Below are 22,266 nucleotides of genomic sequence, written 5' to 3' on the forward strand. Positions count from 1 at the left end.
TCTGCTCTTCTCCCGCCGTGCTTTCTTATGGCGTGCGCAGTCGTTGGTGTCGGTGGAAGTCTGGGTGGAGGTGGTGGGTAGTGATGAGGTGCCAGCTGCCTGACGGCAAGCGCCTTTCCATATCCGCCTATTCGCACTCTTCCACTTGCCACAGCCGTGCGCTGGCGCCTCGCAATTTCGGGAAACAGGAAAGGGCGCGAGCTTATCGCGGGGGAGAAGTGTGGCACGGGCCCTATGAAAGCCGCGAAAGCAGCGCCGTCACAAGAGGAAAGGGGAGCTCTGTTCATCTTTCCTTTGCACGCGCGCTTGTGTATGCCCTTGTTCTCTGACCTTCATGAGTTCCGCACCTGGACATCACCGGGGAGCGCCCTACGCGGTTTTGGCAGTGGGAGAGCGTAGCACGGGTAGGGTTTATTGACGTCATCAAGACGGATTGTGGATGTGACTTGCCATCTCGCCACCCTTCCTCTTTCTTCTATCTTTTTGCGTTCTGCTGCCCCCTCCCCCTCCTCCTAAACAAACATGTTCCACCATATCATCATCCCCTCTGCCCACCAACGTGAACTACACTTGCGATCCTATATTGCACCACCACCACTGGCACGCGCACACATAAAACCAACGACGCGGCGGACGCCCTCTGTTTTTTTTTTGTGCTCACGTATTATTTCTCTGCACGTGATATGTTTACTCCTCCATCACTTGGCTTGCCAGTTCACCCGACCTTTGAGCTGCATCCTTTTCAGCACGTCAACGCCGTTCCCGAATTCACGGAATACGTACCTCCTCCCCCTTCTTGGTAGAAGAACAACAACAACGTTCAAGACGACGCCGCGCCTTCTTGTACCGCATTTGCTTCTGAGCACGTTCAATCCGTGCCTTGCAAACATGGAGGCGTACAAGAAGCTGGAAACGATCTTTACGAAGGTCTACCGCCTGGACCACTTCCTCGGTCTGGGCAACTGGGACATGAACACAAACATGCCCCCCAAGGGCGAGGAATCACGCGGTGAGGCGATGGCGATGCTCTCGGAGCTCCGCTTTGGCTTCATCACGGCACCGGAGGTGAAAAGCCTGATTGAGAGTGCCACCAAGGGCAGCGAGGAGCTGAATGCGGTGCAGCGCGCTAACTTGCGGGAGATGAGGCGTGCGTGGAAGAGCGCCACCGCCTTGCCGGCTGAGTTTGTGGGCCGCAAGATGCGCCTCACGACACACGCGCACAGCGTGTGGCGCGACAGCCGCAAAGCAAATGACTTCGCCAAGTTCCTACCGGTGCTCAGGGACCTGGTGGCGCTCGCCCGTGAGGAGGGCTCATACCTCGCCGCCGGCACCTCCCTCTCCCCGTATGAGGCGCTCATGAACGAGTACGAGCCAGGAATCACGACACAAAAGCTGGATGAGGTGTACGCAAATGTAAAGTCGTGGCTGCCGCAGCTGCTAAAGGACATTGTGCAGAAGCAGTCCGGCGAGTCGGTGATTGCGTTCTCGCATAAGTTCCCGCAGGACAAGCAGGAAGCACTGTGCAAGGAATTCATGAAGATCTGGCACTTCGACACCGATGCCGGTCGCCTCGACGTCAGCCCCCACCCTTTCACGGGAATGACGAAGGAGGACTGCCGACTCACAACAAACTACATCGAAGACACGTTTGTTCAGAGCTTGTATGGCGTCATCCACGAGAGTGGGCATGGCAAGTACGAGCAGAACTGTGGCCCACGCGAGCACATCACGCAGCCGGTGTGCAACGCCCGCTCTCTTGGCCTGCATGAGAGCCAGAGCCTCTTTGCGGAGTTTCAGATCGGCCACGCGACGCCCTTCATCGACTACCTCACAACTCGCCTTCCTGAGTTCTTCGAGGCGCAGCCAGCGTTCTCGCAGGACAACATGCGCAAGTCGCTGCAGCAGGTGAAGCCGGGCTACATTCGCGTCGATGCCGATGAGGTGTGCTACCCTCTGCACGTGATCCTGCGCTACGAGATCGAGCGCGACTTGATGGAGGGCAAAATGGAGGTGGAAGACGTGCCGCGCGCGTGGAACGCAAAGATGCAGGAGTACTTGGGTCTCTCAACGGAGGGCCGTGACGACGTTGGGTGCCTGCAGGACGTGCATTGGTCCATGGGTGCGCTCGGCTACTTTCCGACGTACTCGCTCGGCGCCATGTATGCGGCGCAGATCATGGCGAGCATCCGAAAGGAGCTGGGAGACGACAAGGTGGATGAGTGCCTGCGCACCGGTGAGCTCGGCCCCCTCCTGGAAAAGCAGCAGGAGAAGATCTGGGATCATGGGTGCCTGTACGAGACGGACGACCTCATGACGCGTGCGACGGGCGAGACGCTGAACCCCGAGTACCTGCGCCGCCACCTGGAGGCGCGCTACCTAAACGCCTGAGTCGCGAGCGGTTGACACACGCGCTCGCTAGCACATGACGCGTCTTTATTATTCTTTGTTGTGCATTCGTTTCGAGCCCATCTTGTAACACGCACGCCGTTATTTTCACCGTCTGTTCGTGACGCGCATGGGCCTTGCGTCGAACAGCGTGACGGATGCGTAGCGCGCAGCAATCCTTCTTCTATATGGTCATCATAACGCTCACAGAAGTCCGATGGCGGACGCACAGTGGTTGGGGGGGGGTAGGGATTGCCAAACATTGCGCGAGAAGCAGTGTCGCGTTCGATCTCGGGAAAGATAGCGAAGCCGCCACATTTAGTTCTCGATTCTGTGCGCTTTCGCGCATCGCGAAGACGGCAGCCGACGTGGAAGGACGCCCACATCCACCACTGTGTCTAACGTTTTGGAGGTCTTTCGGAGGCGGTCGTGAGCGCACAGACACGTCGCACGCCTTGTTCGCTTCTCACGACATCTGTCGGAATTTTTTTTTGGTGTGTCCTTTTTTCGGTTTTGCTTTCTTGGTAAACCTCCCGGCACCAGGTTTTGTCTGCGCCACCATCTTTCCAAGAACCCTCATAACCGGGAGGCGGGAGGGACACCCCCCTCCCCCTCCCGTGCGCGGTATCGCACGGTCCAGCGCACTCCCACCCTCTTATGAGGATGGGCCATGTAGCCCCCCACCCCCACCCACCCACTTCCGGTGGCGACGCGCTTAAGCACCGACGACGTGGGAAGATCAGAGCGGTGTATCGTTACGGGTGTGCCGGCGGTCAGGTCCTAGATTGGCGCTGCGTTGGAGCGACCCGCGGCAGCGAACGCGTCTGTGCCATCCGTGCGTTGGGCAAGCTGTCAGCCTAAACTCGACTTCATCAAACCCGCCGCTTGCACTGCCTACAGAGTGGAGGAAAACCTGGGTGCCACCCCGAGGGGGATGCACCGGATGGCGGCCGGCATAGTCGGCGCGGCTGTGAGGCGACCCGCGAGGCGTGTGGGTGCGCAGAGTGTGTGGCGCGGGCCGTAATCAGATGGCCGAGTCGGCGCATTTGCGGTAGCGCGCGTGCCTACGGCAGGCTCCGGGTGGTAGTCGTGGTGGGTCGAGTGGCAGTGACGTCACGCTCTGTGGCCAAACGGATCAGTTGAGCAACACAAAGACGGATAGCGTTCTCGTCTCATCACTCGTCCGGCTGAACACATCCTCCTCTATGTCTCTCTGGCACACTCGCGCACAATTGCTGTCTCTACACGTCAGACAGAGGACTTAGAAGCAGCGGCGTAGTACCCACCTCCCCGTCGGCCTTCGTCCTAGGGTTTGCTTCTTTTGTTATACTCAGCACCGCTCTCGTGTTGTCTCTCTCTCTCTCTGTGTCTCGCACACATTTGCCGTGCGCTCTTTGGTTGGCTCCTCCTCGCCTTGCCCGACTTCCCTCTCCTTCCTCTCTATCTTTATCGCGGATCCGCCCTTCCCCGTCTTCCTCCTTCCGTTGGAGTGCCTCGCGTTTGGTTGGTGGAGGCGGTGGTGGCGCACTGTCCGCGTAAGTGCCACGGCTGGTGAGAGTGCACAGTCGTTCTCTTTTCTCTGCCGTGTCGACGTGTGGTAGTGCCGCATCTAAAGGGGCAGGCGTCTCAGAATGGCGGAATCCATCGCTTTCGCGAAGGGGGCGCTGGTGGTGCCAAGTTGCCCCATTATCCCCTACATTGAGGGGGACGGCATTGGCAAGGAGATCACGGAGGTGGCACACCGCGTCTTTGATGCGGCGGTGGCGAAGGAGTACGGCACCACCCGGAAGATTTCGTGGTTAGAGGTGCTCGCAGGGGAGAAAGCGTTTGAGCAGAAGGGCACCTGGCTGCCGGAGGAGACCATCGAAGCATTCGACAAGCACCGCATTGGCATGAAGGGCCCGCTGACGACCCCTGTTGGTGAGGGGATACGCTCGCTCAACGTGGTGCTGCGTCATCGGCTGGACTTGTTCGTGTGCCAGCGCCCCGTGCGATGGTTCACCGGCGTCGGATCGCCGATCCGTCACCCGGAGTGGGTGGACATGGTTGTGTTCCGCGAGAACACGGAGGACATATACTCTGGCATCGAGTGGGACCAGGGCACTCCCGAGGCTGCCAAATTTGCAGACTTTCTGAAGAAGGAGATGGGCGTGACGACGGTGCGCTTCCCTGAGACGAGCGCGTACGGTGTGAAGCCGGTTTCGCTAGAGGGAAGCGAGCGGCTGGTGCGTGCAGCGGTGCAGTACGCTATCGATCACCATCTTCCGTCTGTCACGTTGGTGCACAAAGGCAACATCATGAAGTTCACAGAGGGTGGCTTCAAGAAGTGGGGCTACGCCTTGGCCGAGCGTGAGTTCCCCGGGGCCATCTTTACAATGACGCAGTACGACGCCATCAAGGAGAAAAGCGGCAAGGAGGCGGCTGAGACGGCGCTGCGCGAGGCGATGGACAGCGGCAAAGTAGTTATCAAGGATTGCATCTGCGACGCCTTTCTGCAAAACACAATTCTCCGCCCATTAGACTATAGCGTGATTGCAACCATGAACCTGAACGGCGATTACGTGTCTGATCAGCTGGCCGCGCTTGTCGGTGGCATCGGCATCGCGCCAGGCGCGAACATCAACTATGTGACCGGCCACGCTATTTTCGAGGCAACGCATGGGACGGCGCCGGATATTGCTGGACAAGGTAAAGCGAACCCGTCCTCGCTCATCCTGTCTGGGGCTATGATGTTCGACTACATGGGCTGGTCCGAGGTGTCGGCGCGCATCATCAATGCGCTTGAGATGGTCTTTCAGGCAAACATGGCAACCGTCGATCTTGCGCGGCAGATGGCCGGCGCCAGGGCACTCTCGACAGCAGAATTTGGGGAGGCGATCATCAAGAAGATCAACGGCGACGAGGTGTAGGGCAGAGGCGGCGCTTCGATACCCACCAGTGGAGTGGCAATGAAAAAGTGAACACGGGCACATGCGGATTCGGCACTCCCGACTCTGCTGCGCCGCATTGTGCTTCGCTCTGTTTTCCCCCTATTTCTATCTACCCTTCCCTGTCTCGTTTTTTTTGTCTTTTGCTCATAGAGCGGAGTTAAAGTAACCACCACAACCCCCCTCTACCCCTTCCCATCGCTCTCTGCCCCTTTTAGATATTTGTGTACGCACTGGATCTGCTCGCGCTGAGCTGCGCGTTGGAAGCCCATTGCCTGTACGCTCATCCGTGACTCTGGGTAGAAAGATACCGAGTGTGCGATGAAGGATGCGAGAAGGGGCGGCTGCACATTAGCATGGTTGACGTTGTTTCATGGAGTTCCTCCCTGCTCTCTCTTGTTGGGTGAAACACCATAAAAGACAAAAAAAAACAGCGCGACGAGAAGATTCCGCATGCATGTGTGTGTTTTTACACTCAAGTGCCAGTAGGTGACTGGCGCACTCCACCTCTAATTCGTGTGCTTCTGTGTGTGCGTGCGTTTATTTTACCTCTATTACGTGCGTCTATGACAGTGGTGGTGGGGTGACACCCCTCTCTGTGCGTGGTATCCAGTGGCTAGTAACCCCCCGCCACACTCGAGGGAGAATGCCAAGCAGCACTCCTTCCTCTATCCTCCATCCCTGTCACGACCTGAAGTGGTTCTGGCCGTGACAGAATCAAGTGCCTGCAACGTGGCGAAGTCACATCGATTCATTGTCACTGATAAGTCGACGGTAAGGGCCTGGGTGGCGCTGTGTTGGAGCGACCTGTGGCTGTGAACAAGTCTGCACCACACATACGTATGGGCAGAAAGTGACAGCGCGACTCGAGCTCATCACACCCGGGCCGCACGCCGCCTACAGAAGCGCGGACCGCCCGCGCCACCCCGAGGGGGGGGGTGCACCCGATGGTGACCGTCATGACGGGTGGGACTGTGGGTGACCTGCGAGGGGTTCGCGGGTGTGGGCAGAGTTTGAAGTAAAGCTCGTGCTTGGATGACGGAGGTGGCGCATTTGCCGTAGGGCACGTCTCTAAGGCTGCTTCGCGCCACGCGTATGGTGCCTCTGTGACAGGCCTGGGGCCGGGTGCCGAGTCGTCGTTGAGTTCAAGCACTGTTGCGGAGAATCGACAAGTTTACGAAGAAACAGCGAAAACGTTTTTCTTGTTTCTGTTACTTTTCTACGTTACAAAAGAAAATATGTTTTTTTTTTTTCCGACGCTTCTCATGTGTTCCTTCCCCTTCTTCACCGTGTCTCTCTGTCTGCGTGTCCGTCTCTCTCTCTCTCGCTGTGTTTGTGTGTGTGAGGGAGGGGAGAGAGAAAGAGAGAGGGAGACGCACACAGACACACACGCACACACACAGAGAGACGGTTTGCCCACTACAGGTTCCCTCATATGCTCTTTTTGCTTTTCGCTGATGGTTTTATTTTTCCTTTTCCTTGATCGGTCGACTCGCACACGGGCTACGTGACGGGTTTGCCGTATGTCTTTTCCTCTGTCTGTGTCTCTGCCCGTCGCCCTCTCTCGTCAAGCCTCGCACGACCAAACACATCAGCGCCGATCTACTTATCTGCTCGCTTCTGTAACGCTGCCTTTGTGCAGTACTTTGGACGGGAAAAGCGTTCACCTCTTATTCGCTGTTGAGCTTCCCCCCTCTTCCCGTCCCTGTCCCCGTCCTAAGCCGTATCCCTCTCTCTGGTGGGCAAGGGGAACGTCCTTACACCTGACGTCGTCGCTTGCTCCGCTTTCTTTGATCGCCGCTCCCTATGGTTTGCTGCGGTGACGCGTTTGAGTTCGACGCTGACTTTGCGGATGGTTGTCGCAGGACTTGTCGAGGGATGCTTGGAGAGGGTGCGTGCGCGTGTGTGTGTCGGTGGGAGGAGAAAGGGGAGAGGAGGGAGTGGGGGGAGAACAATGAGAGGGCAATAGAGAAAATGGAACGAAGAGCCGGCGTGTGCGTCGAAGTCCCTGCACGCACGTGCGCGTGCGCACGAGTTCCACTTGTAATCCTGCGTAATGCAAGACGACGAATCACAAAAGAAGCCCAGTGGAGAGAGTGAGAAGGGCGAGGTTCACAAGGGCAGTCTACACAGAGGCTGCAATTTGTCAAGCGAACAGCGATGCACATCGGAGTGTTGGTTCCTGCTTCCCGGCACACGCGCGTTGAGGAGCGCAGAGCGAGCACGCACCTGCTTTGTGCTTGGCAATAAGTACCAGAATTTTTTATGGTGCGACCTGGGTGGTGGTGGTGGTGGTGTACACATCAAGGGTGTGCGGCACAATGCGTCAAGACGCAAAACAACGCTTGACTGTGTCTTCACCCCCCCCCCCCGCCGCCACTGCCGTGTCCTCTCTCTATAGCAGCTTCACTGGGCAGATAAATGGGCGAGCCGCCGCGAAACACAGCATGATGTGTTCTCTTGCCGGCTCATGCTTGGACGCGCCACTGTACGACCGCACACTCATGACCCCTCCTCTCAATCACTGTTGCATCTTTGCTGCGGTGCACCTCCCACGCAGCGCAGCGTTTTTCACATGCCTCGTGATGCTCCCCTTTTTGCGTTCCCCTTTTGGCGAGGCCAGCCTGCTCGATAACATGTTCCGCCTCCCTTCGCTTCCCTCTACCTTCTCTGGCAAGGCACCCCACCGTCTACCATTTCCCCACGTGTCGTTGTCGTCGCAGTCGACACGGCACCTTTTTGTTTGGTTTCGCTTTTGCCCTACCTGAGAAATGGGCACATGCGCGTGCATCCTCGCCCTCCCGGCCCTCTCGGTGTCTCGGGCTTGTTCGTGTACGTCGACGCATAGGCGCTTCTACTCTGCACGCTCTCCAGCACCGTACTTTTTCCCGATTTCTACGTCTGGCGAGACGGCGAAAACATGTCTGAGGCGCACAGTGAGCTAGAGAAGCGGCTTGAATAGCACTAGCGCCACCACTACGTGGTGCACGTAGCGTTGTGGGACACGCACAGCATGAACCCATCGAAAGGGTAGCAGGCCCACGGCGAAGAGACGGGTCTGCTCACATGACACAAGCACGAGCTGCAGACAAACGTCTGCATCGGGAAACTGCCGGCGGCCGTCGCGTCGGATGCGGACAAACTAAGGGACATTGCCCAGGAGAACGTTTGCGGGATGCTACGGCGCCCACCAGTCCGAGCCAGCACTGCCGGTTGTGTTTGTGGCCCGCAAGGCCAAGCACACGACGGAGGAGAAGGCCTAATGGACAAGTGCACACACACAGAACAACTTTGCGCTCCATGAGCCGGGCCTGAATCAGTGCTTCAAGGGTGCGCGTGAGGAGGCGCGCTACGGAAGCTCCATCTTTGGACGCCACCAGTCACTGCTCCACCGTCGACCTGTGCGAGAGCGGCATGTCGATGGAGCGCGTCGATGCCGCGCTCAAGGGAAGCAAGCTATGCTTGCCGCCGTTTCTCAAGAGTTTCCTTGCAGCCACACAGGAACTGCTAGCGGATACGGTGCTGCGGTGTAGGCCGGCGCTGGCTTTGCAGCGGGAGCTGTTCGCCGAGCTCGCGCTGCAAATGCGGGGAAGGGTCTGCCTAGACCCCTCCCCGCATCCTTTCGGCGGCAGGGCGCGAGAGGAAACGCGCACCACCACAAACGAAAGCACCGCCGCGTGCGTGAAGACAATGCATATGACGCGCGAGTGAGGGTACTCACTCTAAAAACGTGAGCGTTGACCCTACTGGCGCAAGCGTGGGCAGCTCATCGCCGTGGTCTGCTCCACGGGCCACTCACGAAAGGTAGCCACGTGTGCGCTGGGTTGTTCACGGTCGATCCAGCGCCTTAGCGGCGTATGTGGCGCCAGTGCTGTCATCGCTAAGAGCGCGATGGCATATGCTTTGTCCTTGCTGGGAATGTGCGCCATGTGTAACAGCGCGTGCAGGCTGGGGCGCTTCCTCACATACACGCTAGAGCCCATGTACGCGGCGCCGCTGATAGCGAGCGGCAATCGCGAAATCAGCGAAGGCGAGGTAAACGAGGCGATTCACGCTGGCCAGCTGCAGTCTATTCTGAACTAGCAGAGCGGGAAAATTCTGGGAGAATGGGAGCCGCGACAGAACGGGGGAGCTCATCCTGTGAGGCCCACCAGTGAGGCGCTGAATCCGCCGTACTTGGAAGGACTCATACGACCGCCGCTTCCTGTGCAGCGAGGTTTGGGTGCAAGAGTTGATGGCTGGTCTCTTCGCGTGCTGTATGACGTTCTGCTCCTCTCTCCTCTGCTATCTTTGGAGGGCATCGGGGCAGAAGGCCCTCTGGCGATGCACGGTGGGCAGCCCTCGTGGGCTGGGGCGCAGGGCGAGAGGGTGTGCTTCTCCAGAGAGCGGTGCCACAAACACACGTCTTGCTCCTTGTTGGATGTCGATGTATCGCCGTGCCGGCGCCTTTCTCCCCACCTCTCCCCACTTTGGGTACCACGGGAGTCGGAATACGACGAGGCACGGCGGTGAGTCAAAGCAGCCGCGGCGCTTCTTCTGCCTTTGGGTCTGATGTCGGTGGTGTCGCCCTTTTTCTGGCGCACTTCTCTCTCTGTCACCACCTATATCTGCTTGTACGCGCAACATGCCGGAACTGGCAGAGGAGAGGTGGGTAATCGACAAGCATGTCTAGTAAGTCCCAAGCAAGCACGCACATCTTCTCACCAGTCAAGCCGCTCCTCTCGGTCTTCTGTGACAGTGCGCTCTTCTCTGCCTCGTCACCGTCTTATCTTCGCCGGCCCACAACGGTGCACGTGAGAGCGGCGCTCCCATGTCGCATCTGGGCTGCTTGACGGCAGAGGGGTGAGCGGGAGGGGGTGGGGCGGAGGAAAAAAGGGCGTTAGGTGATGAGGATCTGGAGAAGGTCGACATGGATGATGGTGAATATATCGAGAGCGAAATGCCCGGGTTATGTGGTTGTCAAACCGCTTTTTTTTTACCGAAGCTCGCTCAGCGGTCGGCTCCCTCCGCACTTCGCCGACGCCACCATATCCGCTTGTTCACCGCCTCTGTCGCCTTCTTTTCTTTTGGCGGGGGGGGGAGGTGGACTGCAGGGCACGATGGTCGTATTGGCTGGGGACACTCGCGAGACGCAAAGGCCTGGGGGAAAACAAAAGGCGGACAAACCGAAGGAGAACACGGAACATTCGCGAAGGATGGGTGACGCATGGTCGGCAAAGAATGTGTCTGTGCAGGTGCCTGAGTGGAGTAGCTGTCCTCATCGCAAAGGTTGTGGATATGGATCGAAGCTTTTCACGCTTCATCACCCCCTCCCCTCACTCTCTCGCTTCTGTTCTGTCGGAGATTCCAATGGTGGTTGCGTGCCCCGCGCGCGTGCTGGTGTGGCGTGCGCATACTCGACTGAGAGGAGGGCGGTTGCTGCTCCGACGCATTCGACGGCGACTCTTCCTTGGCTGGGCGCCAAGCGTTGCTGCGGAGTTATGCCTCTGCTTAGCTTTCGTGTGCCTAACTCGTCTCCATCTTTTTTTTTTTGCAATATCATCCGCACGTGCACCTCCTGCGTTCTTATCGGCCACCCCAACCTTTTCCACTCCAACAAGCCACACGCCCACGTATACCTCACACCCCTCTCTCTTCTATTCGATCGCATCTCCTACGCAGCCGTAGCTCCTTGGCTGTCCTCTGCATAGAGCCTGGGGCAACAGAGAAGCGTTTATTGCGCGCTTTCTCTGCTGTTATTTGTTCTACGTCTCATTCTTCTTCATCGGCTTATTCCTCCGCCTCCTCTCAGCCTGCACCGTGTGGCGCAGGTGAGTCAACTGCTCGCGCTAGCGTGGTAGAGCTTCCTTCTCTTACCCCCTCCCCCGCCTCGGGCACGGTACGAGCTGTCTTCATTGCTCGCACGGCGTGGGAGTCTCAAGCTAGGATTGGTGTCTCTGCGTCTCTCGTACTCTCGCGAGAAAAGGAAAGCCTAGCATTGGTGAGGGTGCTCAGGGGAGGGGCTTACCGTTGCTGTTTCCGTGCTGGGGCTTCGACTCTTGAGGGGAGGAGTGTCAACCACGCCCGCTTCTCGTCCATCGCGCGCTGTGGATCTTGTGTTGGCCCCACCCAGTGACGCCTTTATTGAGCTGGTTCCTTTTTCTTCCGCTGACGGCTTCTCACCCCCTCCTCCCTTTTTCAGAGGTCGCGGTCAACTCCGTCGAGCGTTGGCGACGGGTGGCCTGGGAGTGCGTGGTTTTGTGTGCTAGGAATGCTCGGCTGTTCCTTCTTCCTTTTTTTCTCTCTGTCGGCGATTGGCACCTCTAGCTCCTCCTCGCATCCCTGTTCGGACACCACGGACACACACACACACACACACACACACAGAGCTTACACCTTCCTTCATAAACCCCGCCTGACCGTCGTCTCACCCTCTCTCACGGAGTGACCTCGTGCCACACGTGCTCCTTCACGCGTTCCTGCACTGAAGTCAGGTGCACATCTTCTTCCTGGGCTATTGGCTAGGTGTGTCTCTCCGCTCTGGGCTGATCACATGCGGAGACGGACAGTGCAGGGGAGACCGCAGTTCAAGAGATGAGCGAGAGCTCGAAGGGTGCTTCTCAGGAGGCAGATTTGAGCCGGGCCCCGTCGCCAACAAACTCTAGAGATCAGAGCGCCGAGCCAAACACCGGCTACGAGGAAGGACGGATCACTGTAAGTGTCCGCGTGCGGCCACTCAACGCACGCGAGACGAAGCTGAACTCCGGGAGCTGCATTGCTCCGCTTGCAGCGTACAACACTCTCTACATCCTCCCGCCAGGGGAATCGGAGCAGGATGTGAATGCGCTGCTCGCCGTCGACCCGCATCTGCGCGGCACCCGCCACCACCGCTTCACCTTTGACCATGTCTACCCAGTGGATTCCACACAGGAGCAGGTGTACGAGCAGATCGGGCGACCGGTGCTACAGTCCAGCTTCCGCGGCTACCACACGTGCATTTTCGCCTATGGCCAGACAGGCAGTGGGAAGAGCTACTGCATGATGGGCGCCGATGGCGGCTGCTGCATCGACGACGCACCGGGCATTATCCCGCGCCTCTGCCGTGAAGTTTTTATCGAGATGGACAAGGTAAAGCAAGCTGCCATGGCAAACGAGGAGAACGTGGACTTCAGCGTCTACGTCAGCTACCTCGAAATCTACAGGGAACGCGTGCGCTCCCTCTTGAACGAGGTACACGATGCCAGGATTGTGACAGCCGGCAACGAGGAGTATGGGTCTGCCTCGCTGCGGGCCGTATCGGGGTCTCTGCGTCGCCAGGGCCTGCTTCACGCGGCTGACTCGGCGGATGCCGCCCTGCGCGTGCGCGAGCACCCGACCCTCGGCGTCTATGTGGAAGGACTCGCCGAAATTTCCGTGACGAGTGAGGAGCAGGTGCTACGACTCATGGTGCGAGGGAATCAGCGCCGGCACATGGCATCGACCCGCATGAACGAAACGTCAAGCCGCTCGCACGCCATCTTTACGCTGCAGCTGCTGCAGAAGCGGACACGCGCCGTCCCGCCCGGCGAGGGTGGCTCTGGCGGCACGATCACAGAGGCACCATCCACCGCCGTGGCGACAATGACGACACAGCTGGGTGCCAAGATCAACTTGGTGGATCTTGCCGGCAGCGAGCGTGCCAAGGCAACCGGGGCGGATGGCGACACCCTCAAGGAAGGCGCGCAGATCAACAAGTCTCTCACAACACTCGGCATTGTCATCAATTCCTTGGCCGCCCAGTCCATCGCCACCGCCAGCAGTTCCACTGGGCAGTCGCCAATGAAGTCCGCTGCTGCATCGAAGCGGCACATACCCTACCGAGACTCGACACTCACCTTCCTCTTGAAGGAGTCCCTAGGTGGCAATAGCAAAACCTTCATGATTGCCACCGTTAGCCCCAGCGCCGACAGCTACGACGAGTCGCTCAGCACACTCCGGTACGCAGATAGGGCCAAGTCCATCATGATAAAGGCGTTTGTGAATGAAACGGCCGGCGACAAGCGCATACGAGAGCTGGAGAAAGAGGTGATGCGGCTTCGCGAGCAAATTCGCTCGCTGCTCAGTGCCGAAGCGAGGCGCTCCTCCACTCCGATGGCGACGCCGGCAGCAACACCGGTGGCGCTCACGGACGGCGACTCGTTGCTTCAGCCCTCACTCGTAGGAGACGGTGACGGCAATGCTGTCGAGGGCAAGTGGATTGACCAGGACAAGAACGGCAGCCGTGAGACGGGCATGACGCACTCATCGGCAAGCGGTAGGGAGGTGTCAATCGTGCCCGATGGTGATGCGGACCTGCAGGCGCCGCACGCCGGCTTCAACGACCATGCGGGCAGTGGCGCGGTGGCACCAGAGCCAGTGTCACCAGTGGCAGACACTCCTGTCGCGTCCCGCGCCGAATTTGTGGCAACGCTGCAGTCGGAGCTGCGTCGTGCAGAGGAAATGATTCGGCAGATGTCTGCGTCCGAGGCAGAGCGCAACGCGCACATTGCCCAGCTTGTGAAGCGGCATGAGGAGGAGCAAGCGGCGATGCGGGCTGCGGCGGCGGCGATGGCGGCGGCGGTGGCAACGAAGGACGCCGAGAATTATGCCCCCGGCGCAGTGACGGCGACGATGCGGCTGTGTCGCGATGAGCCGTATCTGCTAAACATGGACGGGGCGGGTGACTGGGTCGTCGCGCATCTTGGTCCCGGCGAGACGCTTGTAGGGGTGTTTCCGCCCAACGGTGGCGCCGCCAATAACACTGCAGCGGCGACATCTACCGCGAAGGGGAATGAGGGCAGTGAAGTCGGAAGCTCATCAACATCGTTCGACTCATCTCTCGTGCTTCCATCGTATCGTACCGGCTCCGACGCCGATGCGAATGGGGCAGCACCCGATGAAGGCGCCGACGTGCGACATGTTCGGCTGCCAAGAGAGTTTGGCGAGGGCGTTGGTGGACCGCACTGCATCCTTGAGCGCTTGAAGGCGACGGGCACTGCCGCGACGGCTAGCTCGACAACGACACTCAGGGCGTGCGCAGGGTACGAGACGTACGTAATCCGTCCCATGTATCGTAGCCCATTTGTCGTCAAGGACGGCGACACGCTCCTCCTGCAGAACGGAGACGTGCTGGACATCGGTGCCGACCACATCCAGCTCAAGTACATGGACCCTGCAGAGCCCCCCTTGACTGCGCGTGGGCGGAGAACAGTTCGCATGGAAACGACCGCATACGTCGGCGGTGACAGCCAGAGTGTCGATTGGGCTGAGAGCGATCGCGGCATGAGTTCGGCGGCGGCTTCCCCTGCCTCCGCAGGCTACAAGGAGGAGGAGGCGTTGATGTCGCTGAAGCGTTTTATCGGTTCCTCTGAGGAGCACCCGGACAAGGAGGGCGTGCGTGAGGAGGCGCGCGAGACACGCGGTGCCTCTGGGGACGGCGACGGCTGTGAGGGTGGTGGCGTGGAGACGGCGTCGTCTTTCGATAGGGAATCCTTACATTCGGTCTTCGACGACGAGTACTCGACTTCCGCCGCCGCCGACGACTACAACGACGAGGGCATTGGCGGACGACGAAACAGTCGTGAGGCCGGTATCAGCACCACCGTAGCGACGCCGCAGCAGCCATCTAGACCCCTCATTCCCACCCTGGCCTTGGGCAAGGCGCTCCCAGCGAACCGGCTCTCAACGCCTCCGCCACAGCGGATGCCCCAACGGGATTATCAGGCGACCAGAGTGCCCTTCGACACGGCGAGCGCCAACGCTAAGAATTCGGCATCCTCTGTAATACTGTCGGACTCGGAAGACCATTCAACTGCGAGCCCCTCGGTGAACGAGGGCATTAAGGCACCTAGCCTTCCGATCCCCCTTCAGCGCCGGCCGACGCCGGCAGCTGTTGCGGTTGTGAAGACGCGAGTGCCGAGCAAGCGCGTCCCACAGACGGCGCACCTGAACCCCAACTCTGCGTTGCCCCTGTCAGAGTTGCAGTGGATGCGCTCCAAGGCGCCGTCGAAGTCATACCGCAGTGAGCCTCCACCACGCTTTGTGGGCCGCTACAATCTCGTCCTCGTGGGGCCATCCGGCAGCGGCAAGAGCAGTCTTGTGCGGAACTTGCAGACCGAGGACACGCCATGGCTGCAGTCTGCTTTCTCAACGCTCATGGCCACCGGGCGCGCCTACGCGGGCGCCGATGCCGACGGCAACACACCAGCCTCCGCGGAGACGCATCCCACGATCGGCATTCACACCACCACGCTGACGGCCGCCGGCGCGACACCGATGCGCCTTCACGTGTACGAGCTTGGCGGCACGCCGTGCTTTAGCCCACTACTAGACCAACTCCCATCCCGCCGGCTGACATACTTGTTGTGCTTCCCGCTAGACGGCGGACCGTCGCTCGTTGCCCTGCGCGGCATTGTCGAAGACATTTTGTGCCGCACGGACAGTCACACGGTGTCACTGGTGCTGGTTGCCACACACGCGCACCACAGCAGCGCTGCCGATGGCAAGGGCGGTGGCGGCAGCCTCTTCTCTCGCCGCCTTCCAGCCGTGCGACAGGAGATGCTGCGAGCTCAGATGGAAGAGGTGGAGCTGCAGGTGGTCAGCCTCATTCAGATGCTGCAGCCGTATGCGCAGCTGCGTCCTACAGTGGTGGGCCGGTTCGCAGTTGACAACGTGCACCGCCAAGTGTACTCGACCGGGTATCGGGCCGTGGAGGGGTTTCCCGAGTGGCTGCAGTGGCTCGGAGACCTGGCGCGCGACCGGTGCCGGAGTGATGTGGATTTTGCCAGCGGACTCGTGCCTGCACGGTGCATGGAGCTCAGCCGACAGGTGGGTCTGTTGCGGGAGCGTGGCAAGTGGTGCCTGTCTCTGCGCGACTTCAAGGCGCTGGCAACGGCAGTCAGCACGCAGTACGACACAGCCGAAGCCGCGAGCGCCTCTCTCGCTCGAGACACGCTGCGCCAGCACGTGCAGCTGCTCGCAGACTGGGGCGTGCTGGCGCACCGCTTTCGAAGCACACCGCTACGTCAACATGTGGTTCTTGATGTAGCGTGGCTCTGCCGTGTGCTGACAACGCTGGCGTGCTGCGCGCTGGTGGGCCAAGCGGAGTCTGGTGGGCCCAGCACCGTGGATGCCGCTAGGATGGTTGCCGCGGCCGGAAAGCGAGACACGGCGCTTCTGAATCGAAAACACCCGGCACTGCGTATCTTGCTCACCCCCGAGGCGGCGCGAATCGTCGATGTGGTGAAAGTCGTGACTATGGACACGGCGTGCCTTCTTCGCTATGGTGTCTTGCCGATGCCCGTTCTCGTTACGATGCTGGAGCCCCACTTCAAACCATGTGACAGTGAGGGAGCCGCCAGCGGCAGCCTCGAGGAAGGCATGAGTGCCCTGAGGAGAACAGACAACCTCGCCGTCGCTGGCTGCGACCCCGCTGCGGGCAACGTGCGCTATAGCGTTCCGCTGGCTGGTGTACTCGAACTCCTTGTACTGTGCGACGTTATCATTCTGGGGCACAAGCTGTTGCTCAGTCCATCCGCCGAGGAGGCGGCTCGAACTTCTACGGCGCCGCCGCAGGATTTAGTGGGGTGCTCACGCAGTCTTCCCGTGTCTGCCGCATCACAGCAGCAAGGGGGCCGTGTACACGATGACGACGACCGCAGCCTAGATGACATCAACCCGGCGGAGGAGGGCTTTGTTGTGTACCCGCTGAGTTGTCGCACCCCCGCATCTGCTGGCGTCACGTGGCTTTTCCCGTGCTTCCTCTCCGGTCCGTTCTACATGTTCAAGCTCGACATGGTGCCACGCAACTTCTTCCCAAAGCTCATGTGCCGCCTGGCCACGGTATCGGACAAGATCTACCTCGGCCCTGTGCAGTCGCATAGCTGGAGTTCACCGACTCGGTGGCGGGCAACGGATGCGACGCGTGGGCGAGGTGTTGTTGGCGGGAGAACACCGGTGGCGCACGGCCCGTTCGACACCTACTTTTCGGAATGCGCTGGTAGGTCGTTTGTGCTGCCTCGATTCTCGACGTACTTGGCGCAGACCACCGCCGAGGTCTCACCGCGAAGACGAGAGGGACTATGGTTTGATGCAGCATGGCTGGTGTACAAGGAGTCGGCGCACGACGATGACTGCGAAGGCGACAACTGCCGCGTGCTTGTGCGGTTGGTACACCACAGTGTGTTCCTGTCTTTCCACTGCCACCAGGCAGGCTCGTCGTTGGGCATGAGCGGTGGCGGTGCTAGCCCTGGCGTTCAGGATTTTTACGAAGCCGTTCTCGAAGCGGTTCGGCACGTGGTAGAGGAGTTCCCCGGAGGCAAGTGCAGCGAGTCCATGCAGTGCTGTGTTGACCCTGCGATACTGCTCGAGCTGGAGGTGAAGCATCCTGCCGTTCAGTCCGACCAAGAGACGGCAGCCCTGGAGCGCCACGTGCGATTTGCCAGCATCAACGACAACCTCAACAGCCTTGAGCGCGTGCTTGCCAAGAGCGGCTCGGCGCTGTGGACCGCCCGCACCGCCCGCCGCTCTCATACGTCACGTTCGGAAGATGGTGAGGACGAGAGCGCCTACGTGCCACTGCTGCGCAATTTCAGTGCTACGTGTCCGCTCGACGTTGCCGAGTGCATTCGGCGCTGGAAGACGGAGCAGCACTTCCACATATCCACGGAGCTGGAGGCACGGCTGGTGGGTGCACTGCAGGAGCTTGGTGCATGCTACCATGAGTCGGCACCGGTCGCTGTTAACAGCTGTTTCGCGCTGGATCGCTTGCTGGACGTGCTGGCTCATATTGACACGGTGTGAGAAGAGAGAGAGGTGTGGGGGTAGGCGATGTCCGCTAACGCGCACCGGTATGGCATCGTGGTCTCTTTTTATTATTATTTTTTCTCTGTATATGTGTGTGTGCTTCCTCGTGTGGCTACTTCCCACATTCCATGCTCCACCCATGTGTGAATTCCTGCCTTTGCCTGCTTTCTTTTTTTTCCCTTCTCACTGCACATCAAGAGGCATCTGAGCATGTCTGTCGCTGTTGTTGTTGTTCTGTATACTGTACGAGGCCTCTGTCACCAAGCAAAGGGACGACGATGAGAATAGTGATAATAAAAGCGGACTGCAAGTGCTGCAGTGCGCAGACGGCGCGGAAACGCATTTATGTGACATGGCACGCTGTGATGTGACGTGGAGGATTGCGTCGTGCTTCTTCACCACTGGCCATTCCCCCCCCCCGACTTCCTGAACTACGCGTTCGTGTCTTCGCGTGAGGATGCCTGTCACAGAAAGCACGTGGATGTTCGTGTTTATTGCGGATATGAGTGAAGTATACGTGATTGTCGCTCTCGAACAATTTCCAACGCGTCTTTCTGTTTGTGATCGCTGCCGGCGCCCCCCTCCCCCACGCAGCTACGAGAAACTCGCCGATGCGGCCAAGACTTGAGCGTATGAAGAGGCTTGCTTTGCGCGTACATCTCTCACTCTGTTGCCTGTGTGTGTTATCAGGGCTGGCCATGCGGATCTACCCGGGCGACAGTGCGCCTTGCGTGCCTTTGAGCTCAACGCATGCCCACCCTACCCAGCCGTCTTCTGTCTACCCTTCACCGTCGACAACCAACTCCTCTGCTATTGTGCGCTTCAACTTCTCCCTACTTCACTGACGTGCATACACGCACGATGGCGCACGCTGCCATGCGCGCCGTGCTGTCACAGGATCTGTCAAGTTGCATGAACGAACAGTTTTGTTGTGTCTCTCGTATCTCCCGTGTCGCAGCGCATTGATCCGCATATCGAATCCTTTGTTTGTCTCTGTCGTGCTCGGTGTATTGCTTCCGTTTCTGCGGGTTTAGCAAGTGCCATACCCGCCTCGCACAACCTTCTCTTTTCGCGTCTTTTCACAGGCTGATTCTTCTGCAGCCTCTGCTCGTCATAGAAGCTGTCGCAGCTGTACGTAGAAGGCGACTTGAAAGATGGGCACCTACAAGCGCATACGCTCCCAGTCGGCGTACGAGGAGGCGAGCGTGTCCGCCTTCGTAGACAGCTGCGTGGACTATGCGAGCAACGTGACGTTCCACGCGGTGGAGAAAGGTCGTGCGCTGACTTCAAAGACGGGGCAGGTGCAGACGGTGCTCGTGCTGGGCACGGATGCGCAGCTGAAGGAGATGGCGACGGCGGCGGCGTGCCCGCACTACGATGCGGCGGCGTGCGCTGCTGCTGCGACGGCGCCGGAGTCGCGTGCGCACGTCGTGAAGGTGACGGCGACAGTACGGCTGCTGATCGGGAAGGTGCCGTCCGTCGCGTCGCGCCACAACTGCGCGTCGCGGCCGGACCAGGTGAGCGAAATCGTGAAGCAGGCGATGGCGGAGTGCCCCGCCGCGGACGCCGAGGCTGGGCTGGACATCTACTACCTGGGCAGTGGCCACGAGGTGAGCGTGGCCGTCGCGATTGCGCGGTCGTGCCGGCGGTCGTTCACTGCGAAGCGCGGGCACGCGGAGCAGAACTACCTGAACGTTGGCCGCCCGGTGCGCGTGGTGATGCCGTCCGGCAAGACGGCGCAGCTCGCTGTGATTGCGCAGTGCGTGCAGCTGTGCCAGCGGCTGGTGGACGCGCCGACGAACCTGCTGGACACGGTGACGTTCACGGAGATCGCTGTGCGGTGGGCAGCGAAGCTGAAGGCCGCCGGCATCGATGTGTCCGCCAACGTGATCGCTGGAGAGGAGCTCCGCGAGCGTGGGTACGGCGGTCTTTACGGTACCGGGAAGGCCGCTGAGTACCCGCCGCACCTTGTGACGCTGTCGTACAAGCCGAAGGCTGCTATGCCACCCAAGGATCGAATTGCGCTTGTGGGCAAAGGCATCGTGTACGACACCGGCGGCCTTGCGATCAAGCCCCGCGACGGCATGTGCACGATGAAGCACGACATGGGCGGTGCAGCGGCCGTGTTCTGCGGCTTGTTGTGCCTGGCGATGCTGCGGGCGCCTATTGAGGTGTCGAGCATCTTGTGTCTCGCTGACAACGCCGTGGGCCCCCGGTCGCAGCGCAATGACGACATCCTGCGCATGAAGTCCGGCGTCACCGTGGAGGTCAACAACACAGACGCCGAAGGCCGCCTTGTGCTCTCGGACGGTGTCTACCATGCCTGCAAAGAGCTGAGCTACACGCCGAGCATCATTGTGGACATGGCTACGCTGACAGGCGCGCAAGGCGTTGCCACTGGCCAGCACCACGCTGCCATCTACACGAACTCAGAGGCCAGCGAGAACCGCTTCGTGGCCGCCGGCAAGGCGTGCGGCGACTTGTGTTTTCCAGTCGTGTACTGCCCTGAGTTTCACAACGCCGAGTTTGCCAGCGCTGTGGCCGATTTCAGGAATAGTGTAAAGAGCCGCGCCAATGCACAGGTGAGCTGCGCGGGGCAGTTTATTGGCAACAACCTGTCCAAGGACTACGAGGGCGAATGGGTGCATGTTGACCTGGCCGCGCCCGCGACCCGCGATGAGGCCACGGGGTTTGGTGTCGCCTTGATTGCGCAGACGTTTGCAGCGGAGCTGTTGTAGATGGGATTTTGCCGTCACGTCAAGCGACTAAGGGAGTGAGGGGCTGGCGTTCGCGGTCGTGGTGGAGCGGCCTCTGCGGAGCCACGGACCCCCCTCCTTCTCCCCCTTGTTCCTGTGGCCTATCGGCCGAAAAAAAAAAACACACACACGCAACCCTCTGTGCTGCATCTGTCCTCGCTCCCTTTTCGTTTTTTTTTATTGCTTTTTTTATTTCAGTGGGGTGGGCATCGGTCGCGCTCCCTGATGGTATCTCTTACGCACTCCTCACTCAGGCCCCCCTCCCCTCCTCTCACGAATCTCTGCTGCCGTTGCAGTGGCAGTTGCAGCTCTGCCTTGCTCCCTACCACTCCGCTCGATGCGTACGAGGGATGCTGCAGCGCCCCTCGTACACGTTACACCGCCGCGGGGTCTGCGCTGTCCATTCGCGCAAGCTGAGCCGTATCACTCCTCCCTCTTACCTCGCTCTTTTCTCTGCTCGCTTTTCTTTCCTTTGTGCCGATCGGCGCATGTGGGGACGGAGTACAGCGAAGAGGGTGCTGCGGCACAGCGTCCTTCCCTTCCGTGTTGGTGCGTCTATGAGTGTCTGTGTCGCTCGTCGGACGTGCACAGAGCGACGGCCTCACCACCACCCACAAGCACACGCACATGGCTTGAAAACCGTTTAAATACGCGCAGTCGTGTCAGCAGAGCAAGTCTTTCCATGGTCGCTATAGAGCTATCTATCCCAGCCGATCCTGGTGTCTTCTTTTCTAAACTGTCATTAAGGCTACTAAACACACACAAACAGACGAGCAGAGCACGCACCTCCCGCTCAAATCGAGGTAGCGCTCTTTCGGTTCTGATTTCCATCCTGCGGCTCGCGTGCCTCCCTCGCACCGAGCGCGCCAGGGCAACGACCGCCTCCCCGCACTGTCGAGAGGACACATTTTGCCGCTTCTCTCTCGCCATCATTCTCTTTGGCATTCTCCCCCCCCCCACCCCCGACGCAGTGTCCGTTGACGCCCTCCCCCTTCTCACTCAAGTTCTTCGACGGGTTCACGCAGATAAGCAATGGGGCTGCCAGGCTGGATGCGGCGGTGTGAGATCTATGCGATCTGCATGGTGTGGCCCATCGCCACCGTCGTGGGGCTCGTAGGCACCTACCGTCTCTTCATGTGGAGCTACGGCGGTCGTGAGTGCTTCCGCTACGTTGCCATTCAGGAGCCGTTCAAGGAGGAGTGGTATCAGGCGAACCCCAAGTCGGCGCTTGGTATGGACACGCCACTCTCGCACGTGCCCAAGTACCTGGAGACGCCAGGGTACACCGTCGACGGGGCCACGGACGATCATCCACACCACCGCAACTTCTAAGCGAGCACATAAGGGGATGTCAGCGACTCGCCTATCATACCGTGGGCTCTCTCGCAGCGCCCGTG

The 22,266-nt window shown here is 59.7% G+C and overlaps 5 protein-coding genes across 5 annotated transcripts; all 5 read left to right on the forward strand.

Annotated features, from left to right (window-relative positions):
* Positions 1-888: 888 nt before the first annotated feature.
* LINJ_33_2670 (metallo-peptidase, Clan MA(E), Family M32) lies at positions 889-2,388 on the forward strand (the record flags this gene model as incomplete). The annotated part of the gene is made up of 1 exon (XM_001468275.1): positions 889-2,388. One exon carries the CDS (start codon positions 889-891, stop codon positions 2,386-2,388), a length of 1,500 nt encoding a protein of 499 aa, XP_001468312.1.
* Positions 2,389-4,016: 1,628 nt separating this feature from the next.
* Positions 4,017-5,294, forward strand: LINJ_33_2680 (putative isocitrate dehydrogenase; the record flags this gene model as incomplete). The annotated part of the gene is made up of 1 exon (XM_001468276.1): positions 4,017-5,294. One exon carries the CDS (start codon positions 4,017-4,019, stop codon positions 5,292-5,294), a length of 1,278 nt encoding a protein of 425 aa, XP_001468313.1.
* Positions 5,295-11,885: 6,591 nt separating this feature from the next.
* On the forward strand, positions 11,886-18,110 carry LINJ_33_2690 (putative Unc104-like kinesin; the record flags this gene model as incomplete). The annotated part of the gene is made up of 1 exon (XM_001468277.1): positions 11,886-18,110. One exon carries the CDS (start codon positions 11,886-11,888, stop codon positions 18,108-18,110), a length of 6,225 nt encoding a protein of 2,074 aa, XP_001468314.1.
* A 1,157-nt stretch (positions 18,111-19,267) lies between these two features.
* On the forward strand, positions 19,268-20,851 carry LINJ_33_2700 (metallo-peptidase, Clan MF, Family M17; the record flags this gene model as incomplete). Its single annotated transcript, XM_001468278.1, has 1 exon — positions 19,268-20,851. One exon carries the CDS (start codon positions 19,268-19,270, stop codon positions 20,849-20,851), a length of 1,584 nt encoding a protein of 527 aa, XP_001468315.1.
* Positions 20,852-21,901: 1,050 nt separating this feature from the next.
* On the forward strand, positions 21,902-22,201 carry LINJ_33_2710 (conserved hypothetical protein; the record flags this gene model as incomplete). The annotated part of the gene is made up of 1 exon (XM_001468279.1): positions 21,902-22,201. One exon carries the CDS (start codon positions 21,902-21,904, stop codon positions 22,199-22,201), a length of 300 nt encoding a protein of 99 aa, XP_001468316.1.
* Between the last annotated feature and the right edge of the window lie 65 nt (positions 22,202-22,266).

This window comes from Leishmania infantum, chromosome 33 (genome assembly GCF_000002875.2).
Source record: "Leishmania infantum JPCM5 genome chromosome 33".
NCBI classification, from domain to species: Eukaryota; Euglenozoa; class Kinetoplastea; order Trypanosomatida; family Trypanosomatidae; genus Leishmania; species Leishmania infantum.